The sequence below is a fragment of the Protopterus annectens genome, chromosome 13.part0, assembly GCF_019279795.1.
Source record: "Protopterus annectens isolate FY-2018-M chromosome 13.part0, PAN1.0, whole genome shotgun sequence".
NCBI classification, from domain to species: domain Eukaryota; kingdom Metazoa; phylum Chordata; order Ceratodontiformes; family Protopteridae; genus Protopterus; species Protopterus annectens.
The window spans coordinates 298,424,170-298,450,086 of NC_056747.1; the positions used below are offsets into that span (position 1 = coordinate 298,424,170).

The 25,917-nt window shown below is 40.5% G+C and overlaps 1 protein-coding gene across 2 annotated transcripts in view; it reads right to left on the reverse strand.

The window, feature by feature from the left end:
- The window catches only part of APBA3 (amyloid beta precursor protein binding family A member 3), a 675,569-nt gene that overhangs the window by 87,212 nt on the left and 562,440 nt on the right, over positions 1 to 25,917 (reverse strand). For both annotated transcript variants that reach the window (XM_044053886.1, XM_044053885.1), the window contains exon 10: positions 18,071 to 18,211. In XM_044053886.1, the coding sequence (XP_043909821.1) occupies positions 18,071 to 18,211 (141 nt within the window). The remainder of the gene's footprint in view (positions 1 to 18,070; positions 18,212 to 25,917) is intronic.

Here is a 25,917-nt window from a genome sequence, read left to right on the forward strand (position 1 = left end):
TGATCCTGCGGAATCATCATTCCACAATGGTTATTGAACACTTCTGTCAATCTTACAATATAGTGATCTACAGATTCATCATCATTTTGGATGCACTGATTTATTACTGTCCAATCTGCTCTTGGACGCCACTTATCAGAAATTCTCTTTAACAGATCAGTGACTCGCGTGTCTAACACCCCAGAATTATGCTTTAATGTAGTGCCGTCATCTGCCCTACATGTCCAAGTACCACAAACTAAGTGCCAATCTGGACCCAGGATTTGTTGCACTACTTGTTCTACTTCCAAACCATTTAGATGATAAACTTAAACGCATACCAACTATTGTCCTCAGAAAACTTTTGGAAATTAACCTTGGGATGAGGAATACCATCTGTAGCTCGTTTTATATCCTCTCTAGCCCAGGGACGATAAACTAAAATAGTTGGCTCTTGTCCAACATCCCCTGCTTGTGGGTTTGCAACTTGTATTAAGGGAAGAACTTCAGAGTAGTCAGACAGTTTAATGGCCCAATGCCCTTGCCCTGCTGGTCCTGACCTTAACTGCATAGGTTGGTCTACCTGTTGCAAAGCAACCTTGGGTACTACGGGAATTTGCGGGTAAATTGGAGGGGTCACAACATTTCCTTGAGCAGCCAATAACCCACCCTGCTGTACAGATCCCACATCTTCAGACTGATATTGAGGAGGTTTTGCTGGTACGGCAGCAGCAATTTCCCCATACGGTGGGGCAGTTGCCTGCCTTTGTACCGCACAAACTGTATGCTCATCCTCCTTATCTAAAAATAAAGCTACTTTTCCACTTGGCACCAGTGATCCCTTTGGATTTATTTTTTCTTTTTCCTGGCACTGTTTTTCTTTTATAGCTCGTTTATTTGCCTCTTCTAACCATTTTTGTGCTTGGGGAAATCCCAATTGTCTTTGCTTTTTAGTTCTAGTTCCTGCATCTCTTTTCAAATCTCTAACCAATTTTGCACAAGCATTCTTATTCAGGGTACCATCAAAATCATATTTCAACTTCCACTTTTCAAAAATTTAACATTATTTTTGTTTAAACCTTTCATATACTTAGCATCAACATTTAAACAGACATCACTCTCACACTTGCAGCAACTTGAACCCATATTTCCCCTAGATTTCTTATTTTAGGACTGTATCAAAGTTATTTTACAGGGCTTATTATAAAATGGAGCTATCTTAACGGGTGATCCTAACAAAATAATCTTAACAGGTAATCCTACCCACCCTTAACTAAAAATAAAACCCTTGTCGACAAGGTTAAATTAAATTAAAAGAAAATTAATTTTTCATCCTACCTGAACCATATGAGACTCCGTTTCCCCTTTTCGTTCAGAAACCGTCCCTCAGATAGGGATCAGAGAGCGGCCGGCCTCCTCTCAACGACAAATCAGTCTGAGGGCTTTCAGTCGAGGGAATCTTAAGATGAGAAACCCTCACCTGCACAGGTTTTTCGGTCTCTCTGTCGGTCTGATCCGTATCTTTGTAGAGGTTTCCGGTCCGAAGGACCAAAATGTCAGAAGAAAAATTCAAACGAGTCACATCTGCCTCAGGTGACGAAAAACTTCTTTATTAGCAGCTAACCAGATTACACAGCATGTTGGCCAAGATGATCTCCTCTGGTCAACTTGTTTACTGACATCAACTTTTATACTGCAAGCAAAACAACTTTTTGTTACATTTCTGACAGTTGGCTATGAAAAACACCTGTGGTAAACATGTTTATCACATATCACCTCAAACCAACAGTTAGTACAGAATGTTCAAGAAGCACAGAATGTTCAGTTCAACAATGGTAGCTCAAATTTTCCAGGACACACAGCCTGCTTCAGTAAATTAACTCTTACTCGGCCGTGCATCCTTATCCCAGGCTTCATTGAGCTATAACCAAGTCTCTTTATTCTGAAATGCAGAAAACAGTTATTATTCAGGTTCATAAGCAATGCTGTATTTTGTTCACAGATGAGGCCCATCTTTGATAGGCATATCCCAACAAATAACATGTTCACTTTGCAAGAAGAGGAAAAAGACAAATAACAGTATGTTTTTAAAACTTTTTCTCTTAACACAAGGGATGAGAGAAGAGAGGTGGTTCAGTACTATAATGAGCTGAAATGGCAGAGGCATGAATTTTAATAGACGAGAAGGAAAGGCCCTTGTGGAGCATCTCTGTTAAGTACTGAAGAATATGCGGTAAGCTGGGCACCGTTGTGCCCATCCCCAGTGTCTGGCTCCAGGAACAGTATCTTTTCCACTTTTCAGCATAGGATTTTCTAGCACTAGGCCTCCTTCCTCCAGAATGACATCTAGCACGTGCTTACTGAGGGATGTTACTGGAGAGCTCAAGGAATTAGCCAGGCTGCAAGGTTCAGGGTTTGAAGTTGAGGGTGCAGAATCTGGCCCTCTTGTTGGGACAGCAGGGAAGGGGTCTGAGGCAGGTGCCATGGTTCCAGCAGTGATGCACTGCACAAGATGGGGTATGAGTGTTGGCGTGGCCAGTCTGGTGCAATCAGCATTGTCCTTGGTTTGTCCTGTTTGATATTTAGCAGAACGTTCGAGAGGAGAGGCAGAGCGAGAAAGGCATAAACTGAGAGGCTTTCCCAGGTGAAGGACAGGGCATCCACATTCCAAGTTTGACTGTGGGAAGTCCTTGTGCAGAATTTCTCCAACTGGTAGTTCTGAGGGGAGGCAAAGTGGTCCATCGCTGGATTCCCCCATTTGTTTCTCAAAAGGTTGAATATCTTTGGTTCCAGTTTCCACTCGTGTGGGTCCATGAGATTTCTGCTTAGGTCGTCTGCCAGTGAATTTAGTTTGCCTGGCAAGAATTGAGGTTGTAGGCGCACTTGGTAGCTCAAGGCTGTGTTCCACAGAGCCATGGCTAGTCTGCAGAGAGGGTACGAGTGGGTTCCCCCTGCTTGTTTATGTAGCACATAACAGTGGTATTGTCTGTCTTTACCAATAATTGTCCTGGAAGAATGTGGTTCTTGAAGGCTGTCAGGGAATTCTGTACAGCTAACATTTCTTTCTGACCGATATGCAGGTGCATCTGACTCGGGTTTCATTTGCCCTGAATGCACTGCCCTGCCAAGTGAGCCCCCCAATGCATAGTCTGATGCGCCTGTTGTTAGGGTTTGGATGGCAGGGGGTAGAGTGAATGGGAGCCCCTTGTTGTGGTAGCAGGCCTCTGCCCACCAAAGGAACTCTGTCTTTATGCAAGATATGATAAGAATCATTGATTCCAGGTCCTGAAAATGTTGACACCATAGGCTTTTTAGATTCCATTGTTGTTTCCTTATATGCAGTCTTGCATATGGAATTAATAGAATGCAAGAGGCCATGAACCCCAGGGCTTGCAGTATTTTCCTTGCAGATAGCTGGGTCTTTGTGGCCAGTAGTTTGAAGTAGGATGTCAAATAAACTTGTTTCTCTGGCATGAGGTAAACCATCTGGGAAGTTGTGTTCAAGCTTGCTCCCAGAAATACAATTTGTTGGCAGGGTACTAGATGAGATTTATTTTCGTTTACGGTGTACCCCAGTGAGGTTAGAAGTTTCTTTACAAATGCCAGATCTTTTAGTAGCATGTCCTTGCTTTCTGCCTGAATTAGACAATCGCCCCGGTATGGGTATATTTGAATATTTCTTTGCCTGCAAAATGCAATGGACTGGAGCTAGACACTTACGGCGCCCAGGGTATTCACAAAGGGAAGTGCAGAGAACTGATAGTGCATGGAGCCTGCTCTGAAGCGCAGGTATTTCCTGCAAGATTCCCTTATTGGAATGTGCAGGTAAGCTTCCTTTAAGTCTAAGGTTGCCAACCAGGCATCTTTGCCTAGCATAGGAAGCAGCTGTTGAAGTGTTAGCATTTTGAATTTTGGAATTACCAAAAAAGGTGTTTAGAATAGAGAGGTCCAGGACAGGACACCAGGAGCTGTCTTTTCTGGGTACCAGGAAAAGTCTTGAATAAAAACTTTGTCCCTTTCTTCTGATAGGACAGGCTGAATAGCCCTGATACTTAGAAGAGAGAGAACCTGCTGTTGAGCCTCTGCCCACTGATTTGGGGGTAGGCCTGGCCAACCGTTTGGGGTTGGTAAGATGTGGAAGTGGAATCTGTATCCTTGGAAAACTATATTTAAAACCCATTTGTCCTGGGTAATGAGTTCCCAGTTTTTTGCATGCAGAGCGATCTTTCCCCCTAAGGGAGCAGGCAGTTAAGCAGGGCATGGAAGGTTTAAGGTTAAGTCATTGTGACATTTTTCCATAGGGGGGCATCTTACTACTTCCAGCTTTGGAAGTGGGAGCCCCCCCCCCACCCCCCACTGCTTAGGCCTGTGAATACCTTGAGACTGTAGCCTGCGTGGTCTGCTGTTCCTGGGTTTGGACTGAAAGGGCCTGGAAGAGACACGAAAGGACCAATTCTTAGAAGGCCAATGCCTGCTAAATCTAGGAGGCTGTACTTACAGGAAAGCTTTAACAGTTTGCATAGATTTAGCTTTTTAAGGATTTCTGCTTTGTTGCAAACAGGTGGTCTTGGTTTAAGGGAGCATCCAGTAATTTAGCTTTAACATGACCTGGTAAATTTTTCTCCTTAAAGCCAAGCATACCTTCTAAGTCCAGACCCAGTGACAGCATCCCTTCAAGATGCTTCTAAAGAATCAAAACCACATTGCAAAGTATGTTTACCAATTTGTTCAGGAGAATGCATTAAATCCTGTAATTCTTTATTTTCAGCACAGTCAGGAATCAAAATCATTTTCTGTTTAAGTAGCCCCATAACATGCTGCTAATACTTTAACATATGAAACTGGCAGTTTAAGACCCCAATGGCCAAAGTAGCAGAAGTGAATACCATCTTACACCATCTGTCCAATGCCCTGGAAACTCCATCAGAGGGGGTAGGGTGTTTGGCAGTAGTAGCCTTAATGCCTTTAGGTCCTTGGGAAATGGTCTCTGGGTCCGCAGTAGGATTCTTAAAGAGGAACTTGTGAGAGTCAGGTACTCTGTAATACCGGTCAGGCTTCCTGGGAGTTGGAGGTAAAGTGTCTGGGGCCAGGTTAGATTCCAAGAAGGCATCATCTACAATGTCCAGGACAGGAGGGATAGCTAAAGGCCTGTGTTGAGGGAGGAGTAAGAATTCCCTAAGCCTCTTTTTGGAGTCAGAGTAATCCCGACCTTCCCAAAGTAAATGCTCCCTAAGAGTGTGCAGGGTTTCACCAAAAGAAAAATCTTCTGGAGGGGAAGCAGAGGGAATGGAATCCTCCACATCAGAATCCTCATAGATAGATAAGGACAAATCCTGGTAATCAGAAGAAACAGAAATTTCAGAATCCTGATCAGAAGAATCAGAAGGAAAATCAGTTCTAGTTCTCTTAGAGGGAGAAGGCTGGCTTCCCCTAATTAAAGTAATAAGGTCTTCAGCCATTCTTATCATTTGTTTTTTAGGCATATGAGCCTGACCCATGCAGTTTGGACGTCGGTTTTCTAGGCGTGGGTCAAGTTTTAAGCCTTGAGGAAGAAGATGGCATCTTGAAATGCAAGTCAGCAGGCCTGAATACACCCTCAGATGCGGGTGCCTGCACAGAGGCTCCGGATCCATCCAAGGTACAGACATCCGCAGGTTCCATAGTCAAAGAAGCATCTCGCGACATACCGGACTCCGAATGGGTCTCAGTAGAGGCCTGCGAATCTGAAGTAGCGGGTATCAGGGGCTGCGAAAGCCCCTCACTGAATACCGACAAACTGGTGACTAGCTTAATGGAAGCGTCATCAGCAGCTTTGGACCTATGCGGTCTGTCTCTGTCTTTATCTTTATGTTTTTTCAGAATTTCGGTAATTGGATGGCTTACCGAAGCCATTTCTGGATAGTTAAACAGAGTACCAAAATAATTTGCTGCAAAAAGAAACTGACAAGGAATAGTCCGGGGGTTAAATAAGGCACAAAACCGACAGCGAGGGATGTCGTGGTCTGGGCCTAAGCAAGGAATGCAATACGAATGAAAATCTTTGAGGTATTTGCTTTCCACAGGTAATACAATTGTTAACTTTTGCTGACATCAGTTAAGGGCAAGAAAAAGGATGCCCAACGGGGTACTTAGCTTTTTTGAAGACTTCGGTTCTGAAACTCGAAAAACGAAAATTTCAGGAGTCGGCCGACCGGCACTTGCGAACTGCTTCTGCTTCAGGCACCGCACGGCAAGAAAAGAGTGATATAATGGCATCGGCTGCATGTTTTATACCCTTGACGACCTGACGTCATGGAAGAAGAGACAGCATCCAACGCAAGGATCCAAGACTTTGATATTCAGGCTGGCTGAGGGCTACCTGCAGGCAGATAATAAAAATTTAATGACTGCAACAGTGAAATACGAAGAACATCCCTAAATCTTAGACTTTGTTGCATATTTGCAAGATATGCCCTCCCATTGTTTCTTTGTGAATTGCATATCTAATCTCTCTTCCCAATCTTTTCTGAACTTGTCTGATTGATTCCTATAGTTGTCATGCAATATTTTGTATGCCTTACTAATTACTGTTTTTTAACAGCAGCTTCTGTTCTAGATTCTATTAAAAACTCAACCAGTGCAGTTTTTATCACTTAGGATTCCCTTATCCCCTTTTCTCTGTCTATATTCTGATATCAATCCCTGATAGGGAATACAATCACTAGCCTGCATTCCAAATGTGTTCATGGTTTCTTCCTATTCTATTATCTTTTTTTTTCTATAATTATTTGTTCCCAATACCTTAGTTGATTTGCCAGCTTCCTCCTCTAAATTCAAGTCCCCTCTTGTCTATTCTCAGTACCCCTAAGTGCAGTCATCACTATCAGCAGAATCTCCTTTCTCCACTCATGTGTTTGCTTAGTTATTACTATATTTTCTGCTACTTTATGAATACAATACTCTGTATGACTTTTTTACTCTCCTTAAAGATCTGCCTCCAAAATGCATTCTTTCTTTATTACTTGAATTATCATCACCCCTTTCCACTCTGAACTGCAGCTTTCTGCATGTGTTATGTACAAGAGCCTTAACTGAGTAGCTCTGAAATATCCCTTCAAATCAGGTAATCCTAAACCTCCTTGCTCTGTTGGGAGGATCAGCTTATACATCTTGAATCTTGCCCTCTTTCCCTCCCAAACAAAATCCTTATTAATTACTGTCCAAAACTTCCCCTCTGGTTAATACAAATATGCCTAACCTGTGTACACAACTTCTCCTCCTTCTTTCTGCTCTTCCCGGTTAGGGGTCACCACAGCTGATCACCTGTCCGCTCATGATTGGCAGTAGAATTTTACAGTGTCAAGTTGCCAGCCCGGCACCCAACCTTCCACAGAAGGTACACACACGCACTCATGCCTAGGGCCAATTTAGTGTGTCCAATCCACCTACAGCATGTCTTTGGGATGTGGGAGGAAACCGGAGCATCCAGAGGAAGCCCACGTGACCACAGGGAGGACATGCAGACTCCGCACAGAAGGCACCCCAGCCAAGGCTCAAACTGGAGAACCTCTTGCTGTGATCAATTTTACTACTTGTATCTTGCTATCCATAGACAAGAGCTTCCAGTTTCTCAGTTTTTGTATTTTGTTTTCTTTAGTCTCCTCCCACATATCTTTAGCTGTCATAACCAAATCCTTTTTAAGCTATACTCCTATATACTTTATTTGATCATGTCCCGATAAATAGGAGTACTGCTGGCAAGTTCATGTTGTGGATACATACTTTATAGCTATATCCCTTATTTTATCTTAATTTTATATATCAAGACAGAAAAAAAACGGAACTGTCTCAGAGTATACATCAACAGTGGAATGTACTCTTCTGGTTCCAACAGGTACAAAATAATATCATCTGCAAGTAATGACAGCTTTTCTTGGACACCGTATCAATTTTATCTCATTTTCTTTGCCAGTGGTTCTAAATATAATGCAAATATACAAAGAGGAAAGAGGATACCTGAGTCTGGTTCCTCTGTTCAGACACAACTTATCAAAGAGGAATGCTCCCACTTTAATTTTTATCTTCGGTCCCTCGTATCGTCTTCTAATTAACCTTATTACTGATCATAAAATGCAAATGCTTCCATTGCCTTACTCATATAATCCCAACTTATTCTGTTGAATGCTTTCTCTGCATCAAGACCTACCAACAACACTGCAGTGACATTTTCTTATATTTTGCTTCCATCTGGGTCATTGCTCTATTAACGTTGTCAAATGTTTGCCTCCCCATCTGCAAAACTACAATGGTCCATATCTATCAATTTTGGCATCACCTTTGCCATTATAGACAAACACTTTATAGACATGGTTTAGAAAGAATTGCGATGGGCCTATAATGAAGCTGAAGCAGATGGGTCTTTAACATCTTTTAAGTGTTACAGCCACCACAGATTTTTTCCTAGGTGTTGGTGCCTCTACTTTAAAAAAACAAACAAAAAAAAAAAACTGTCAAACAAACTTTCCAGATTTTTATCACTTTCATCCCTCCTAACTTCCAGAATTAAAAGTGGAATACCATCTGTTCCTGGAGACTTTGCTCTAGACTGGTCATACATCGTTTTACCTCATCTCCTCTCTTCCCATCTTAACTCTTAGTTGTTGAGCCTTACCTACCTCTAACCTTGGCATACATAAGTCTTCCATAAATATTTCCATGTGCGGTTTTTTCTTGTCTCCACCCTCAATCTGAATGCCTACCGCCCACTAGCTCTCACCTACACTGTAATGAAGTGCTTTGAGCGATTGGTCAAAGACTACTTAACATCAAATACAGCAACAAGACTTGATGTTAAGTAGTCTTTGACCAGTCTTCAACACTGGACCCACTCCAGTTTGCTTGCAAATCCAATCACTCTACAGCAGATGCAATCTCAATGGCACTTCACATATCCTTGGCACACCTGGAGAACAAAAACTGCTATAGCCACATGTTATTTACTGACTTCAGCTTGGTCTTCAACATGGTCATACCCCAACATTTGATTGAGAGACTGGTCCATCTGGATGTTAGCACTCATTTATACAAGTGGATTCTGGACTTTCTTATTGACAGACCAAAAAAGGTATGCATAGGCAACAACACCTCGATGAGCATCACACTGAACACTAGAGTACCTAAGGATGTGTTCCGAGTCCCCTGCTGTTTACCATGCTGACACGACTGCATCACTAGGTACAACACAAACCACATTAAGTTTGCGGATGATACTACAGTGGTGGGTCTCATCAGCAATGGTGATGAAAAAGCCTACAGAGAGGAGGTGAAACAACTGATTGGCTGGTGTGACAACAACTTTGTTCTCAATGTGAATAAAATAAAGGAGACAACAGTAGACTTCAGGAAGTGATGCAAGGCTCATTTTCCACTAACAATCAAAGGAGAAACAGTGGAAAGGGTGAAGAGCACCAAGTTCCTGGGGGGTGCATATCACTGAAGACTTATCTTGGTCAATAAACACTAATCATATTGTCAAGAAGCCGCAACAGCCACTTTCTAAGAAGGTTGAGGAGAGCAAAACTACCACCTTCAGTTCTCGCAACCTTCTACAGGGGTACCACCGAAAGCATCCTATATAGAAACTGCATGTTTCAGATCGCAAATCTCTCCAGGGGGTGGTGAAAATGGCAGAGAGAATTATCAGGTCCACACTCTCATCCCCATCTATCCAGGACTTGCACTCTGCTCATGGTCTCAGCAAAGCTATGAAAATAGTCTAAGACTGCATTCACCCTGCCCATGGTCTGTTCTCATGTTTGTCTTCAGGAAATCTTACGTTGCAAAACCACCAGATTTAATAGAAGCTTTTTTTCCACAAGCCATCAGACTTCTGAACTCTAGTAATAACATACACCATGCTAATCATGGAGGTCTGGAGTTACAACACTGAAGTAATTCACAGACATATGCAATAACTCTATGAAAATACAATTTTATACCTTATGTGCAATATTAACAATGCCAGGTTAACATTCTGTGCAATTGTAAATCTGTCAGACTTTGATCTGTGCAATATATTTATTATCTGTGCAATATTTTGGGTACGGACAATGACATGTAAGTGGAATAGTCTTGGTGCACGTCATTGTACTTGTTACTGCACTGCATAAATATCTTTATTGTTGGATTAGCTTTAGTACATGTATTACTGTTGCATTAATATCAGTATTATGCACATTGAGTTTGAAGTAACACAATTTCATTCAGTTGCACTGTTGTGCGGTCTGAATGACAATAAAGCTCACTTTGATTCTGACTTTTCTTAATTTCTCTGCTTTATACAAACTTTCAAAAAATTTCCAAAATATCTGCAATACCTCTAGAGAATCTATGGTTATTATTTTGTTTTGTTGTTATAGGCTCCCTATGTTTGGCAACAACATTTTCAACTTTTTGTTGCTTAAGTCATTGTGTCAAAGGTTTTTGTGCTTTGGAATTATTATCAAAAAACAACTGCTTAACAGCAATCTTTCTAAACCTATGCATATTAACCAGGTACGCCTTTATTATCTTTTTAGCACTCTGACTGCACCACCTCTTGTTCTGTGAGATTTCCCTAATTTTGTAATATTAAATCCTTGTCAGCCTCCTAAAAAATATATTTTTTTAAAACAGAAACATCTTCATTAAATTATTATGCATGACATAGGCAGTCATACATTTATATAAATAAAAATAAACCATGTTGACATGATTTTAGTTGCCAACATTATACATTACTTATAATCTATGTAGTCATTGTCAGTCAAACATTACATAGCTCATTCAAATCCTGCCTTCTTTTAAACTTTGTTAATCCTCTGCATGCAATGTTCCACAACTCCCATCTCTCTTCATGCAATCTGCTGCCACTCTCCTCCAAATGCCCCAAGCCCCAGTTGTTCCATCTCTGCCACCATATTCACCTCCTCCAGTACAGTTGGTTTAGACCCCGACCTCCATTCTCCAGTAATTGCCATTCCGGCACCCACCATAATTAGACTCAGCAAGGCCCACTATGTCCAGGCAACTTTGATTCTGCACCACAGCTAACAAAAAATCACCTCCGTAGCCACACCAATCTGCTCTCCCCACACACTAAACAGAGCAGTCCACAGGGACTCTCTAACATCCACCAAATCACCACATTCCCAGAAAACACATTCCAACTACCTCCCCCTTCCCCACCACACCCCCACCACCAATCATCCACACGAGGAAAAATCCCATGGAGCCTACTTGGGGTACAAAAACACCCCTGCAAACACCTCTAAGCAAAGATTCCAAATCCTCCAGACTCCACTGCACACCTGGGAGACAAACATATATTCCCCCTGCTACCTCCCCGTGAACTGCCCACCCAATCTCTCCTCCCAATCCACTCCAACCTCCCCCAACTGCCCTCCACAGCCATCATGCAACATTCTGCATGCTCTACTAACTAGTCCTTTCTAATAGCAGCCCCCTCTAAACAATTCTTATTACTTTTTAACCAGATCTCTCTATTTTATTTTACCCTATTTTTAAACTCCATTTTCATTTTATGCCACTTACTAGTTATAACTTCTGGAGTACTTTCTATCTTCTCTAATAACTCCCAGATAATTTCCACTACCCATTCCTTAAATCCTCGCTTTTTAACAGAAAGGTGAGGGAAGTGCCAGTGTTTCATCTATACCTCATTACTCTGCATTTTTATCTTAGCAATTACTGGAGTATCATCTGAAATAGTTACTGGATGTGTATCAAAGTTCTCAATTAAATGGACATGTTCCAGTGAAATATAAATTCTTTCAAGTCTAGTCCAGTTACTGTACCTTGGGGAATAATATGTAAATTCTAACTTCCTGCTACTGAATTCACATCTTCCGTTCCAAATATTTTCATAAATTTCTTCAGAAATCTACCCTCTTTTGTTACTTTTTTCCTTGCAGACCTGCTCATTATTGCAAATCAAATTCCAATCTACACCTGTAAGTAATATTCCCTGTGTAAAGCTGATCATTTCTCCCATTTTTTTAGCTCCAAAATAGCAGTTTTAGCTGGAATATAAATACATGCCAATGTAATCCTCATCGCTTGCCACCACCCCCTTACTATTATAAATCTGCTATTATATTATCTTTATCCCCTTCTATCACTACTGGAACTCCTCTGGTAGTTAGTATGCATACTCCTTTTCCTTTGTCCCAGTATTCTGCAGAATATGAATATCCATCCTGAAACTCTTTCTTTATCAAATTCACATGCTTAGTTATCTCCAAATGTGTCTCCTGTAGTATTGCTACTTGAACTTTGCATTTCTTAATGTAATTCAATGCGCTTTCCTTTTTGTCTGTACCAGTAAGACCATTAACATTCCAAGATAATATGGAATCAGTCACCAGTATATTAAGAGTTCATTATTCACCCCTACTATACATGGCAGTCTTTTTAAATGTCTAATTCCAGCTTTTGTGATACATGCACCCATTAATGTTTGACAGGTTAATCCTTTATGGTTTATGATCAAAACCTTGCAGCACACTTGTGTGAGTGATTACTTACCCAAATTAAAACATCGTAAAAATCCAAATACCGACTGATTACAACACCGAATGTGGTAATTTTTGAACGTAAACAGTTGACTATGTCAACATTATCCAACCTATCTGTACTTCCGGTTATGTCCTACTAACGTTTTGCAGGTGGGGGATGTGGCAAAGTCCTCCTGCACCCCCCCCAGCTAATTATATATACAAACTCCAAGATCGCACTACAGTGAGGGAAAGGGTAAATTTCCCAATCCCCACTGTAGTCCAATCGCTATTCAAAATGACAAAGCCAGAACAGTGAATGCTAGTGTGCATTCACTGTTGTGGATTCAAACATTTACAAATCAATGAGGAAACTAGTACAGAAAAGAGTAAAATCCCAAGAAGGAAAGACATTCCTGATCAGTATCAGCAAGAAACTATGATCTCTCATTAAATCATCCAAGGCTAGTTTCGAAAGAAAAATTGCCAATGACTTCAAAGATAACCACAAAGCATTCTTTAGCTATGTCAAGAACCTAAGTGGAAACTCTCAGATCTGTTCTGAGTTACTGCAGAATGGCACAAAATACAATGAACCAACTGATATTGCCAACATTCTGGCAGACAGGTTTAGTGCAAACTTCACCCCCCTCTCACCCCCTAAAGGGCCGATAACCATACCAGAAGAATGTAGGGCCCCATTAATCACCAACACACAGGTTAAAACAGCCCTATCTAAAGCCAAAAACACAGCTTCAATGGGATCGGACGGTGTCCCAGGTTGTCTCTTACAAGAGCTCCAAAATGAACTAACCCCTCACCTAAACACACTGTTCAAACTCAGCCTCTCTACAGGCTATGTACCCACAGAATGGCGCACAGCAACAGTTATCCCGCTCCACAAAGGTGGAGCCACAATGGACCACGGGAACTACCGTCCTATAAGCCTGACTAGCCTGGTCTGCAAGGCTATGGAGCACATCATCATGGAACTCATTAACAGAGACATTAGGAACCTCCAAACCTTGGACCCTACCCAGTTTGGCTTTGTTAAGGGAAGATCATGCCTCCTAAACCTGGTGGACTTCTTTGAGACAGTTACCAAAGATGAGGGAAAGGAGGTCCACACAGCCTACCTAGACCTCGCAAAGGCTTTCAACACCATTCCCCATTCTAGTAATACAGACAAGCTCACCAGCTTGAACATAAACCCCTACGTCAAGAGATGGGCTGCCAACTGGCTCATGGATAGAACCCACATGGTGAGAGTTGCAGGCTCTATGTCCGACTCTAAACTGGTTACAAGTGGTGTCCTCCAGGGCTCAGTCCTAGGACCCCTCCTGTTCTGCATATACTTCTCAGAGGTACAGGCAAGCATAGGAGGACTATAGCTGACCAAGATTACAAACGACTGCAAACTAGGGGCCATAATTGATTCCCCAGTTGATGCAGACACCCTCTAGAAGGGTCTCACTTAGGCAGACACCTGGTGCCAAATCATGGCCTCAAACTAAATGCCAAAAAGTGCATAGTCAACCCCTTTGGAAAAAACAAAGTACCCATGAACTACCACAGAGGTGGTAGTCCCCTAAATACAGAAAATGTAATAAGGGATCTGGGGACCCAAGCAGATAGTAATCTCTCCTTTGATAATCATATTGCCAAGGTGGTTAGAAAATCCTTCTATGTGGCCCACCTAATCACAAAAGGGTTCACATCTAGAACAAAAGAGGTTATTGTGCCTCTCTACTCATTAGATCCATCATAGAATACAACGCCCCATTTGGGATGTACCTTACAAGGCACCTCCAACAGCTGGAAAGACCACAAAAGTACCTCACCAAGAGGATTACTGGCCTCAAACAGATGCCCTATGCAGCCCAACTCAAGAAACTCCAGCTGTACTCGGTTGCATACCGCTTACTTAGAGGTGATCTCTGCCTGACATACAAGGCCATGTCCAACCCAGAATTGATGTACATGCTCCACCTAAAAAAAAAAAATCCAAGAGAGCCACATGCTCAAGAGATATAAACCTCACCACAACGATAAATAGGACATGCTGGAGGGATAGATTCCTGTCCCAGAGACTCCCCATGTTTTGGAACAGGATTCCAATATATATCAGGAAGAGCCCCCTCACTAACACTCTTCAAGAGAAACCTTAACAGGTGGATGGGAAACAGAAAATTTACCCCTGGGATCACTGCCGTGGCTCTGCTGGACAGTAGCGCAGGGAACTAATGGCTCTGCTGGACAGGGGCACAGGAAACTAATCTAACGGGGTGGCGAAAGCCAACACATTCTGGCTAGGCTTATAAATGCCTTTGGGCAGATAGCCTAGTACTTATCTATGAACCTAATGTTATGAAGCATTGAACAGTGACATTTGACCTTAAAGATTCATTTAACTGACTTGCGAGACTGTGATAGTAAACCATCCTTTATACATTTTCTTCTTATCATCAGCATTGGAACCTATGTTACATTTTACAAGACTTCTTGTTTAAATAAAACCCCTCACAAAAAGAAATGAAGCACAAAACCAGAACCCCCCCACAACCCACTGATGTAATACAAGCATACAGAAGTACATTTTAAAATAAGGAATTTTAACTCTCGTAATAGGAACATTTGTGCCAAATAGCCGTGATCCCAGGCACTAGTTAACCTGAAATTGAGGTTATCCATGCTAAAATGCATGCTATTGCCAGTGCTTCTACTTACACTAGTTGGTGTCAGTTCTTTTTTTATCTTTATTCCCTCTCCTACTGATGTGAAAACTACTTGCATACTTTCAGAAAGCATTAACGTTTAGCCATGAAGGAACCAGAGTACTGTCTTTTATTGCCCTATTATCAGCTTGCCTCCATGGAAAAGTAAAAGAAAATGAAGTCCTCAGCTTCTTTTCAGCCTGGTGTACAGTCAATAATCATTTTCCGCAAACACTCTACTGTCTCCAGATTTTAATACTTTGTCCTTCTTTCTCCTTTAGCTCCATCTGGATCAACTCCTTCTGCTGGTAGATTTGCATATAAGGGGTTTGGCTGCTTTCTTGTGGCCATATTTGGAACATACATACAGTGTGTCCCTTTCAATCAACAACTCCTGCTGTGGAATACCAGCCTAGCTGCTTATTTGTGACTTCATAAAATTAATGTAGTCTGTTCCTTCCAGTTTCTCTCATACAACTGAAAATCTTAGATTTTCCTCAAGTGCTGTGCCCTCTAATTGTACCATTTTTTGAAACATCTCTCCTTGAGCAGTCTCATACTCAGCCAGCCTTTTCCTTCATTTCATCCGCTGATTTTTTCCTGTCATATCAGCTCATCTGAATATCTGTTTAAAGCTTCTTCCATTTCTCCAGCCTTCTGTCATTTGAGTAGATATACTCCCCTTGTGCTTACTTTATTTTAGTGAGCTCTGAGCACATTTGACTAATGTTTTCCTCTAGTTTACTGGAAGCCATTTCTTGCACCAAAGCTGGAGCCTGAACTGCTTTTTAATCATTTACAAGGCGGACATAATAATAGTACAGCACTTCAGTTAAGTGTACGTTAAGAACAATGAAAAGGAAGAGTGTCCATTGAAATTTTGAAGACCATAGCTATGATCGTCTGAAGTGCAAAAATGGACATGTGAATAAGAGTGTACACTGTCCGAGATTACAGCATCTCAGAGTACACCACCTTAACTGAGGTATGGTGGTCTTAGACTTGGTATATATTAAGAAGCAGGGATGGGGGTGCAGGACAGCACATCTCTCTTGCAAAAATGGGGGGTGGCATGTAGAGGCTAGCTGTAAGCATGTGGACACCTGCTAAATGGCTCTAGGGCAGACCAGAATGGTGAGTTGTAGAAGCTGTGCTGAGAAATGGGTGGGCTGAGAGGGCATTCTTGCTGTAGACACAGGATTAAGTCACTCTCAGCAAAGACTTCAATCAGCTTCTAGGAAAGATGCATGCATGAAGAAATGGATAAGGCCAGCATTGTAAACAACCTGAGGTGCTGTAAACAGCAGTAGTAATTATCACAAACTCGCATTCCAGTAAGGGAAGGCTAACAACCCACATGTGGGTGAGGTACGCAAGGACAAATCTAATGCTCTACAAATACATGTGGCAGAGTGGAAGTCAGACTTTAAGAGAAGCTATACTGCTACAACAGATATCTCTGAAACCAGCCGTAAAAAGTAGGAGCAGACTGAGATGGATGCCAGTAGGCTGTAGCATCGACTTGAAGGAAGTAGATATCCTCTCACTATCAGGCTATTGGTAGGAAGTCACAAAGAATATCAAATACAGTTCTGGAGAGTGAAAGAGAAAGTGGCATAAAATTATGTATATTGTGTACAACACTGCCAGTAACACAAGAGAGATATGTATTTAGAATTTATATAAATGCTGAAAAGAATGGTCCTCTATACTTTGGGAAAAGTACTGGAGTTTGGGAAGGTTATACAGACTCATCATATTCTCTGGGAACTGAATCACTGGAGTTAAAATGGCAAGAGCATAGGAGACATCACGGACTAAAAGACAGAATATTCAAGTATGATTTTTGCATAACCAGTCACAGAAAATGGTAGCACGTGGATTTTGAAACAGAGAATGAAGGAAGTTTAGCTGGACTGAAGATGGTGAGGGAAGATGGAAAGAACCAAGCAGCAGCAAAGGGACTGTCTGCAATACTTCAGCAGATCATCAGATCTCTTCATTCAGCTTATCTGTAAGCACATAAGTCCTACGGATGGCTACAACAGTTTCTGGTCACAGTTTAAACCTACGGGTGTCTTCAGTGTAGCTAAGGAATAGTCACCAACAACAGCTGGGGAAGAAGCATGGTGTTTGCACCCATGTCTATTCCACAAGAAAGGGTGAATCACATGGTTAGAAATAGCTAAGTAGGGCAGGTAAGAATAAGTAAAGGCTTGGGAAGTTGGTATTGACAGCACTAAGAAGTGACAGTCCTCCATGCTTGGTGCTAGGGTAAAGCCAGCAAGGTGATGATGAAGATCACTGGGTTAAGTCAGCTGATGATTTATAATTGACTTTATGAAGGTTCTGGAGAAGATGGGTGCCTAACATATTACTCTGGCAAAAACCCTATAAGACTCTATGCTAAAAGAGGTAGAAAATAGATGTACAGACACTGGATACATGTTCTTCCAGAAGAAATGTATTCAGCATATGACCACAGTTAAGTTACAAATGTGACCAATAAACAATGAAGGCAGCACAGCCTAGGCTCAAGCAAGAAACGGCACTATTTGTGATCAATGTATTTTTTGTTCTTGCTGAAGGGAGGAGTGCAAAACAACAAAAGTTCTACAGGCAACACTGTAAAGTCTTGAACAAACGCAGCAAAACAAATTGTCAAGAAACAACAAAAACAGGATGGTTGCACATGGCTTTAAACTGTTGGTGGTTAAGCCATGCTGTCATTAATCCAGGAAGCTCAGATAAATAAATATTAAAACTGGGTTATAAACACAACTAGTTATCTATGATCTGCCCTTACTTCAAGAACAACAGCTCTAAAAAAATGAATTCTCTTACCTCGCCTGTAGCATTGCTTAGTATCTTGATTATTTTCTCATGGGAAGTCGCCACCACACTTTGTCCGTTGATCTCAATGATGCGATGCCCCACCCGAATTCCACCTCTCTCAGCTATCCCTCCTCTCATTAAACTGCAAATCTAAGGGTGAAAGAAAAAATACATTTCCCTTTAAGACAACCTGCAGTATGGGCACATACATATTGCTTCTAACATGGTCTCCATTTCTATAAAAAAAAATAAATATAAATTGTAGCAACTTATTTCTGAAGTCCATAAATTCCTCATGGAACAGGCATCAGTTATTCACAACACCAATCTGCACTTCAGATACACTAAGACTACAGCAAATAAGAGCTGATTCACATCGCATGAATTCTCCGTATAGCAGATTAAAAATATGGATCTGTTGCAGGAAGTTCTGAGTACAATACCAATGGTTTCAGAAAAAGTGCTGTATGGGTAACTATGTTTTTGAAACCAGACAAAAAAAAAAAAAGAAATGCCATTCTTACAACTTAGAGCAGCAGTTATAAACGGTTTAATGAAGGAAAGCTGCTTATTTTATAGATATTTTGTATGAAGTACTGATCTTTATGATTGTACATACTTTGTGATACAGTCAAGATTCTGAAATGTAAATGTAAAAGAAAGGAAGTGTGAGATTGGGCAAAACTTGGATATTGTTTACACACAGTTGCACATACTCTAAGACTGTACCTATAAACAATAAGAGGTAGTGGTGTTAATATAAGTAGAATAACTTACAGCAAGTTCTATTTTACAAACAGCAGTGTAAGCAAAATTTATGTGAAACACAGATGGTATGCTAATATTAATCCATTGTTTATAGTTTTGTGCTGCACAATGACATTTTCAGTAATATAATTTTTGAATTACAAAGTCTGACAGATTTATGTTCAAGTAATGTATAGAACACCAGATGGATCACAAAGCTTTTTTAATTACTATCCCTCCCTTTAGTCGAAATGCACAAGTTCCAAAATCCTTGCAATACACCCGGAGCAGTGAAGAATGCTTCTCTTGGTCATCTGTAGCATGTAGTATTTTGTGGACAATTCTCCCAAATGGAAACATCTGGAGTTTTTTGCAACTGATGTGTGTGTGTTTGGAGGGGAGGTCTAAGACTGAATTAATGTACCACTGTCAGACCCCATCAGTGAATAATGGGATGAGATTATACTTGAATCAAAGGGTTGCAGACTACCTCCGCAGATGGCACACATTATTGCAGAGGACAAGAGTTAAGGGATGGACAGTTAACATTGTTGGTAATTATGGAATGCAACTATGTCACTGGTTATGTGATACCACAGGGATCATGACTTTCTTTTACAGTCATGAAACACCATGTACAGTCATAATAAATATGTACATGAAACTGCAATAATATCCTTCTTTATGGTGTGTAACCAAAAGAGTAAATAACTATGAAGATATTCACCTATAATGCAAATTTTATTCCATAACAAAAATCATTTTCCAAAGTAGATGCAATGTGAGCCCCATCCAAACTGTGAAGTGAGTAATGCAATGCAAGAGTCATGATATACCGCAATACAAAACATTCTGCTATTACAAGCCAAAATGGTCATTGACAATATATGTAGCTGTTCACATACATTACACAACACTTCAGCATGACAGACTAAATACTGCTGATGACTACATTTACTGTTAACATATGTCGTCTTAAATAAGAAGCTGGTACTTTGAAGCAGAAGAGTCAGCTCTGTAAAGCCACATGAGGAACATGTTTCATCCAGAACAGAATCTGACACACAAATATCTCTTTTGGGTTTGCACTACAAATCTGCAATGCTATCAGAAGGAAATGGATTGGATTATTTAATTCTACTCTGCATTTTAGAAAGCTTCTAGTTACTAAGTTCCATTTTTCATAAAAACTGATGGATTACTGCTAATTGATATTGTCTGCTTTCACAATGTAGCTCACAATAAGACTGACTGTATATTACATCAGCTGAGATGTCTGGACTGTCTTGAGCTGTCATCTAGGAAAATGAAATGTACTGCATGGATATCTGATGGTCAGATGGACCACCAAACAGATTATTTGCCAAGATCCAGAGCTGTAGCAAAGTCAATTGGTACCCTGGGCAATGCCTCAATTTGAACACCCTTCAACCAGAGTATAGGACAAAAAAAGAAGACTCAGACATTGATGACTGAAAAGAAAAATCCCCAGAGTTGAAAAAACTGAGAACATAAAAATAGATCCTCTAGAGACAAAGAACTTATCTGATATGTTTGCTGTAATGCACCACATTTGAACACCCTTTCATAAACTGTAGCAAAGAACTAAACCAGCTACTTGCTACATTTCCTAACACAAACACACTCAAATGCACAGGTGCATACAGAAACAGAGACACGTACACCGTACAAGCAGTCATTCAAATAATTTAATCACAGTTGCTTAAATGATCACCAATACTACATGCAGCCTTGCATTTGCAAGGGCTTACATGTACTCACACCCCTAACAAAATCCATAAAGCTGACTAAATGAATGGCATTTAAGATCACAGCTGCTTAAATGACTGCGAGACATGACTGACTGGCACATTTTCTACAATGCTAATCGTACTCCAACTGCTTTCTCCTGTGGCAACTGCCCTACATTCGCCTGATCCTAGCTACAATTTTGCCCGTGTCTAACATGTACCAGGATTCATTACAATTTTCTTTCAGTTTGTTAGTGCTCACTTTCAGTTTCAACACTGCTCCTTTACATTTTTGAATTTCTGTATTACCAGTGGCATAATTGATTTCACTTTCCTTTGTTTTTACTTTTATCACATTTAATTTGATTATAATTTACAGACACTAACATCAGCACAGTCTGATACAACTGTATCATGTTATATCTCGTTTATTCAATATACTCCGTTCCAAATATCTGATATAGCTCTACACAGTCTTGTGCTTTGTTAACTCATATTCACTATTCTAAACATCTGCATGGTTTGTATCATATTAACTATGGGGTTTTAAATTGTTAAAGATTCAATTTGGAATTTTACAAAGGCTTCATCTATTTAATTTTTTGTGCTTTACAGGTTTTAACTTTTTCTTTCTGAGCTGTTGTTCACCTTTTCATTTACTAAATCTGTTTTAGCTTAGAGAGACAACTTGTAATGCTATCAGAAGCTAAGTCACAGTATTTCAGATATGATAGTTCAAACTCTTAACTGTCTACTTTTTTTGTATACATCTGTAAAGGCCTATGATAAGCTTGACGTCTACAACAGATGAGTCAGGATGGGTGCACAAGTACTGGTGCAACCTATAGTTACAGCCTTTATTAAATATAATCTCTGTGTGTACAACTTCAGTTTAAGTAGCAAGGCCTCTGCCCCACAATAAGCACAAGAGATATAGTCCAGACATTTTAATCCAGTAAATAATATCACTTTGTTTCTCTACTGTCTTGTTGAACTGTACGTAGCGCCATGGTGCTGGGGATGGATTCCCAACTGCAACCCGGGCAACCAGTGTTTGATTAGTGGCTTCAGCACAGGAACAGTCGGGCAGGGAGGTGGAAGAATGAAGGAACATTGCCTGCTCCCTCTCTCAGTAGGAGGGTAGGGTTTGCACACACTCTGGGGATAACTCTCTAGTAAAGACTGGGGAGCTCACCGCTTGTACTCAAGCCTCGGGAAAGGCTGCTAGGAGGAACACCCCTTGTGGAAGTGAGAGATATTACTCATATCCTCTCACTACTAGAATTTATCTTTATTATAATTCTGTTTGCTATTTGTAGACTTGCCTCCTGTAAATGTTTCTTCCTGTGTTTTATGTTCCATGCTTACTGGCCCAGTCAAAAGCAGTCCATTTACTCACTTACCTGGGAGGTTCACCCTGGGTCAGAGCAAGAGGTGCCTGAATCTAAAGGGATACACTATTCAGGTAACCATGAGGGTGTTTTATGCCCTCATAAGTTTCCTGGCAATTAGAGCATCTGTAATTAGTTAACAGAACCTTTGGCTGGGGGAAGAGAGATCCACATTACCACAGATGGTCATGAGGCCTTCCTCAGATGAGAGGATGCTTCCACACACCTGCACTAGATTGTTCAACAAGGAACAAGCTTGGTAAGCCTAATGCCCACCCACCAGGCCATACATTTACATCTCTGTCCTTCCTTCACGTGACTGTGACCATGTGTAGCTAGCATCACATTCTCCTCCTCCTTCCAGGATAGGCATGCCTATCCTTCTCTACCAGCTCAGTTAGGTACTACAACCACTAATTAAGTGTGGATTTGTAGGGTTACTATGTGTGTCTCTCTTTACACAGGACAGTTCCTATTTGGGCACTTATGTCCTTAAGACAAACATGAAAAAGGCAAATGTCCTGCGATTTCAAAGCCAAAAATATTTCATAAGTTTCCCATGCTAGTTGCTTAAATCATATATTTTTGTATCTGGAAAAACAACACTATTATATAACATAACCTAAACAACTCAAGTTCCACAAGAATGAACTTTTATTTGGGCACAAAAGTGATACCTTGTCCTTCTCACTGGTTTTGGGCATGGGTGGTATTGCAAAATTTCAAATTTCAGCAAAAATTATCCCAATTTGCGTATGTGAAAAGATGGCAACCCTAATGGACTGCCTGGGACGTAGTTAGGATTTATCCCTAATTGCAACTGGAACTAGCACTTCCTGTGAATTTTTCCCCAAAATGTTTGAAATTATAAATATATTAAAACTCAAATCAGTTCTTCCTATAGCATCATGTAAGGTTTAAGGGGAATGTCAGCTTTCACATGATATTACGGAGATAAGAATGGTAAATAAAAAGTACATCCTGCAGGATCTGAAACCTGCCTTCTTAAGTTATGCAATTATACTTCCATTTAGTTAACATAGGTAAGTAACCACAGACTTTTCTTAACAGTGCAATAATCACCATAAAGAAAAAAACTACTGCAAGCTGTACTGAATATTAGTCTAACTGGATGTTCAGTACAATGTACAAAACATATGGCAAAAGCAGTTACTGTAAATGGATGACAAAATTAAGTTTTCATCCAAAACTAGAAAAAAAAAGTTTTCATCTGAACTAGGACATGATGCCAAAAGACAGCATAGATACATTCATGAAGTACATTATTTGAATAAACTTGGCTATATTTCAGACTATTTACTCGCTATCAAAATGAACTTAAAACTCATCATAGACATTAACTTCTTTTCATGTTTTACCATGTTCTTGTTAAACACAAAAAATTCTGGAAATGACTAGCATTTTTGTGTTTACTAACTTAAAAGCAAGGAATTACATTGTCAGTAAGATGTGCAAGTCTACAAGAATTCTGGGTATTAGCTGAACAGTGTCTTGTACCAGTTCAGTCACCTGGCTAGCAAATAAACACTGGAGTTCTGCTGTAGCATGAACGATGCCTTGTGTATTACTGTCAAAATGTAGAATTGCGCAAGTTCATCCCACTAATACACTGACCTATCTATTCAGGAAGTTCCTTTACTAGCTAGGGCTGGCAGAAAACTTCATCTTGGTTGACCTTGTCTGCCTACTTTGCTAGCAAATGGTAAAGCAGATCATTCTAATTTTATTCTTACTACCAGGCTGCTTCAACTTCATCAGATCCACTTTCAGTGGATGGCCCAGAAGAAAAACTCCACAAGTACTATCAGAAAATGCATAAAACAAATAAGGAAGGCAGTAGAGATTGCAACATAGCAAACATAAGACAGCATGTGTTGAAAAAAAGACACTCACTAGGTATAGAAGATAAAGTGAAAAGCTGTAACCTCTAAAGTAAATCACTTATACAGTAATGAATAAAAAGAGGTAAACAAGAATAATCATTGCCAATATCATTACTCAATGTAGGACAGCAGACAAACACTCAAGACTTAAATGAGATGAGCTTCTTAAAAATTAATTTACTCTCTGAATTAAGTTTTTCTCTTTTGCACATTACATATGAGTGAAGTTATTTACTGTACCAGGTACTGACATTTATCATATGGCCTTGTGGGCACTCATATTAATGACTGATTTTTATTTTTTAATATCAATACTGTATGGAACGTCTACTTAACTGCAGGTAATTTATATCTGAAGCAGCTGTGTTAAGCATTTTTTGTTGACAACTTATGCTTGTAATTGCTATAAACAGACCATGGCTGAGAAAGGAACAATGTCCTGCCTCTAACATGTTCAGAGAAAGGAACAATGTCCTGCCTCTAACATGTTCAGAATAATGCTGATTAAAATACACACACACACACACACACACACACACACACACACACACACACACACACACACACACACACACACACACACACACACACACACACACACCATCATAGAAAAAACATTGTAAGGATTAGTAAGAAAGAGAGCACTAACTCCACATGGACATTCCAGTTTTACTGATACCATTATTTTTAATATGGCAAGAAGGTCACACACACTTAAAGCGTACTGTTTGCTGCTTCACTATAGCAGGAGCCACCAGTCCTGTGGGCTGCCTTCTCTCATTCAAGCCTACAGCATTTGAAAGGTACACCACACCCCAGTGCTTTTTTCTTTACTGTAACTTGATACAGTTATAGTGGGTGTATATTACCTTATCGAAAAACATCTTCATTGAACGCCTCTTAGCCAACCAATAAACAGTGAACTCAAAAATCTCTGAATGGCCATTTCAGCTAATTTTTTCCCAGGGGCCTTGGTTGCTGTCAGGAATTTGCCTTTCCCCCACTGTAGTGTGATCTTGGAGTTGGTATAATTAGTTAGAGTTTGTGTGTTGGGCACAGCCCCCACTTTGTAGGGTTTGAAAGTTTGGTTTTTGGTTGGCCAAGCGATTTTTTTCCCCTGGGAAAAAAATTCACTGAAGTGGCTGTTTGGAGATTTGAGTGTTCGCTGTTATCAGTCAGCGAAGAGGTGTTCAATGAAGAAGTTTTTCGATAAGGTAATATAGACATGCTATATCAGGTGGTACTGTGACATTCAATGTTACAACTGGGCAGTTTCAATGTGAGCAAAGTATTACATCAACTGAAAGGTGCTTTGCTTGTTGGATATAACGTTTTACTCTTATTTATTCCCTCATTTATATTCATTCTGCAGTCCAACTAACTGCTGTCCAGCCTGCTGGTAGTCAGGAATGTGACACCTCATATACTCACTGCCAGCAGATGTTAATGAGTTATCTTTGATATCAGGAAGAGAGTTCCATGCAGCTGGCATAAAAAGTACCATCCTTAAACCTGTTTGAATTTCAGCACTGAGCAGAAATCCACTTGTGGACTTAAACTGGGGAACATAACACTGTAATAGCTTTAAGACAGAAGGACACAGAAGTACAGAACAGTAGATGGATGAAATATCTTAAATCTGCTACTCACCTTGAGACAACTCACCCTTCTAAGGGAACAACAATGATGTCTCCACCCCACCCCACAAGCTTTTGGTGGAAACTTACCAGTTTTGCAATATATTAACTTGAGTTTGGCAAGCTGAGAAGTAGACATCACAGTGTAGAAAACCTGCTACAAAATAGTACATAAGAGAAAGAACAGCTTCTGACTAACTTTAACCATGAGTCATAGAATAAGAAGTTATGTACCTACCATAACGTTCCATGTTAGTTGTCTTCTCTCGCCTTCTTTCTTGCTTGATGGGTTCGGAGCCGATCCCTCGGCTCCGACTCGGCACTTGCTTTAGCTCGAGAACTCCTTTTACCAGCTCGAGGCAGCCCCATATCCCATGATGCAAGGCAGGAAGTACCCAGATCTCGTTTGTTGACAAAAGGGCAATA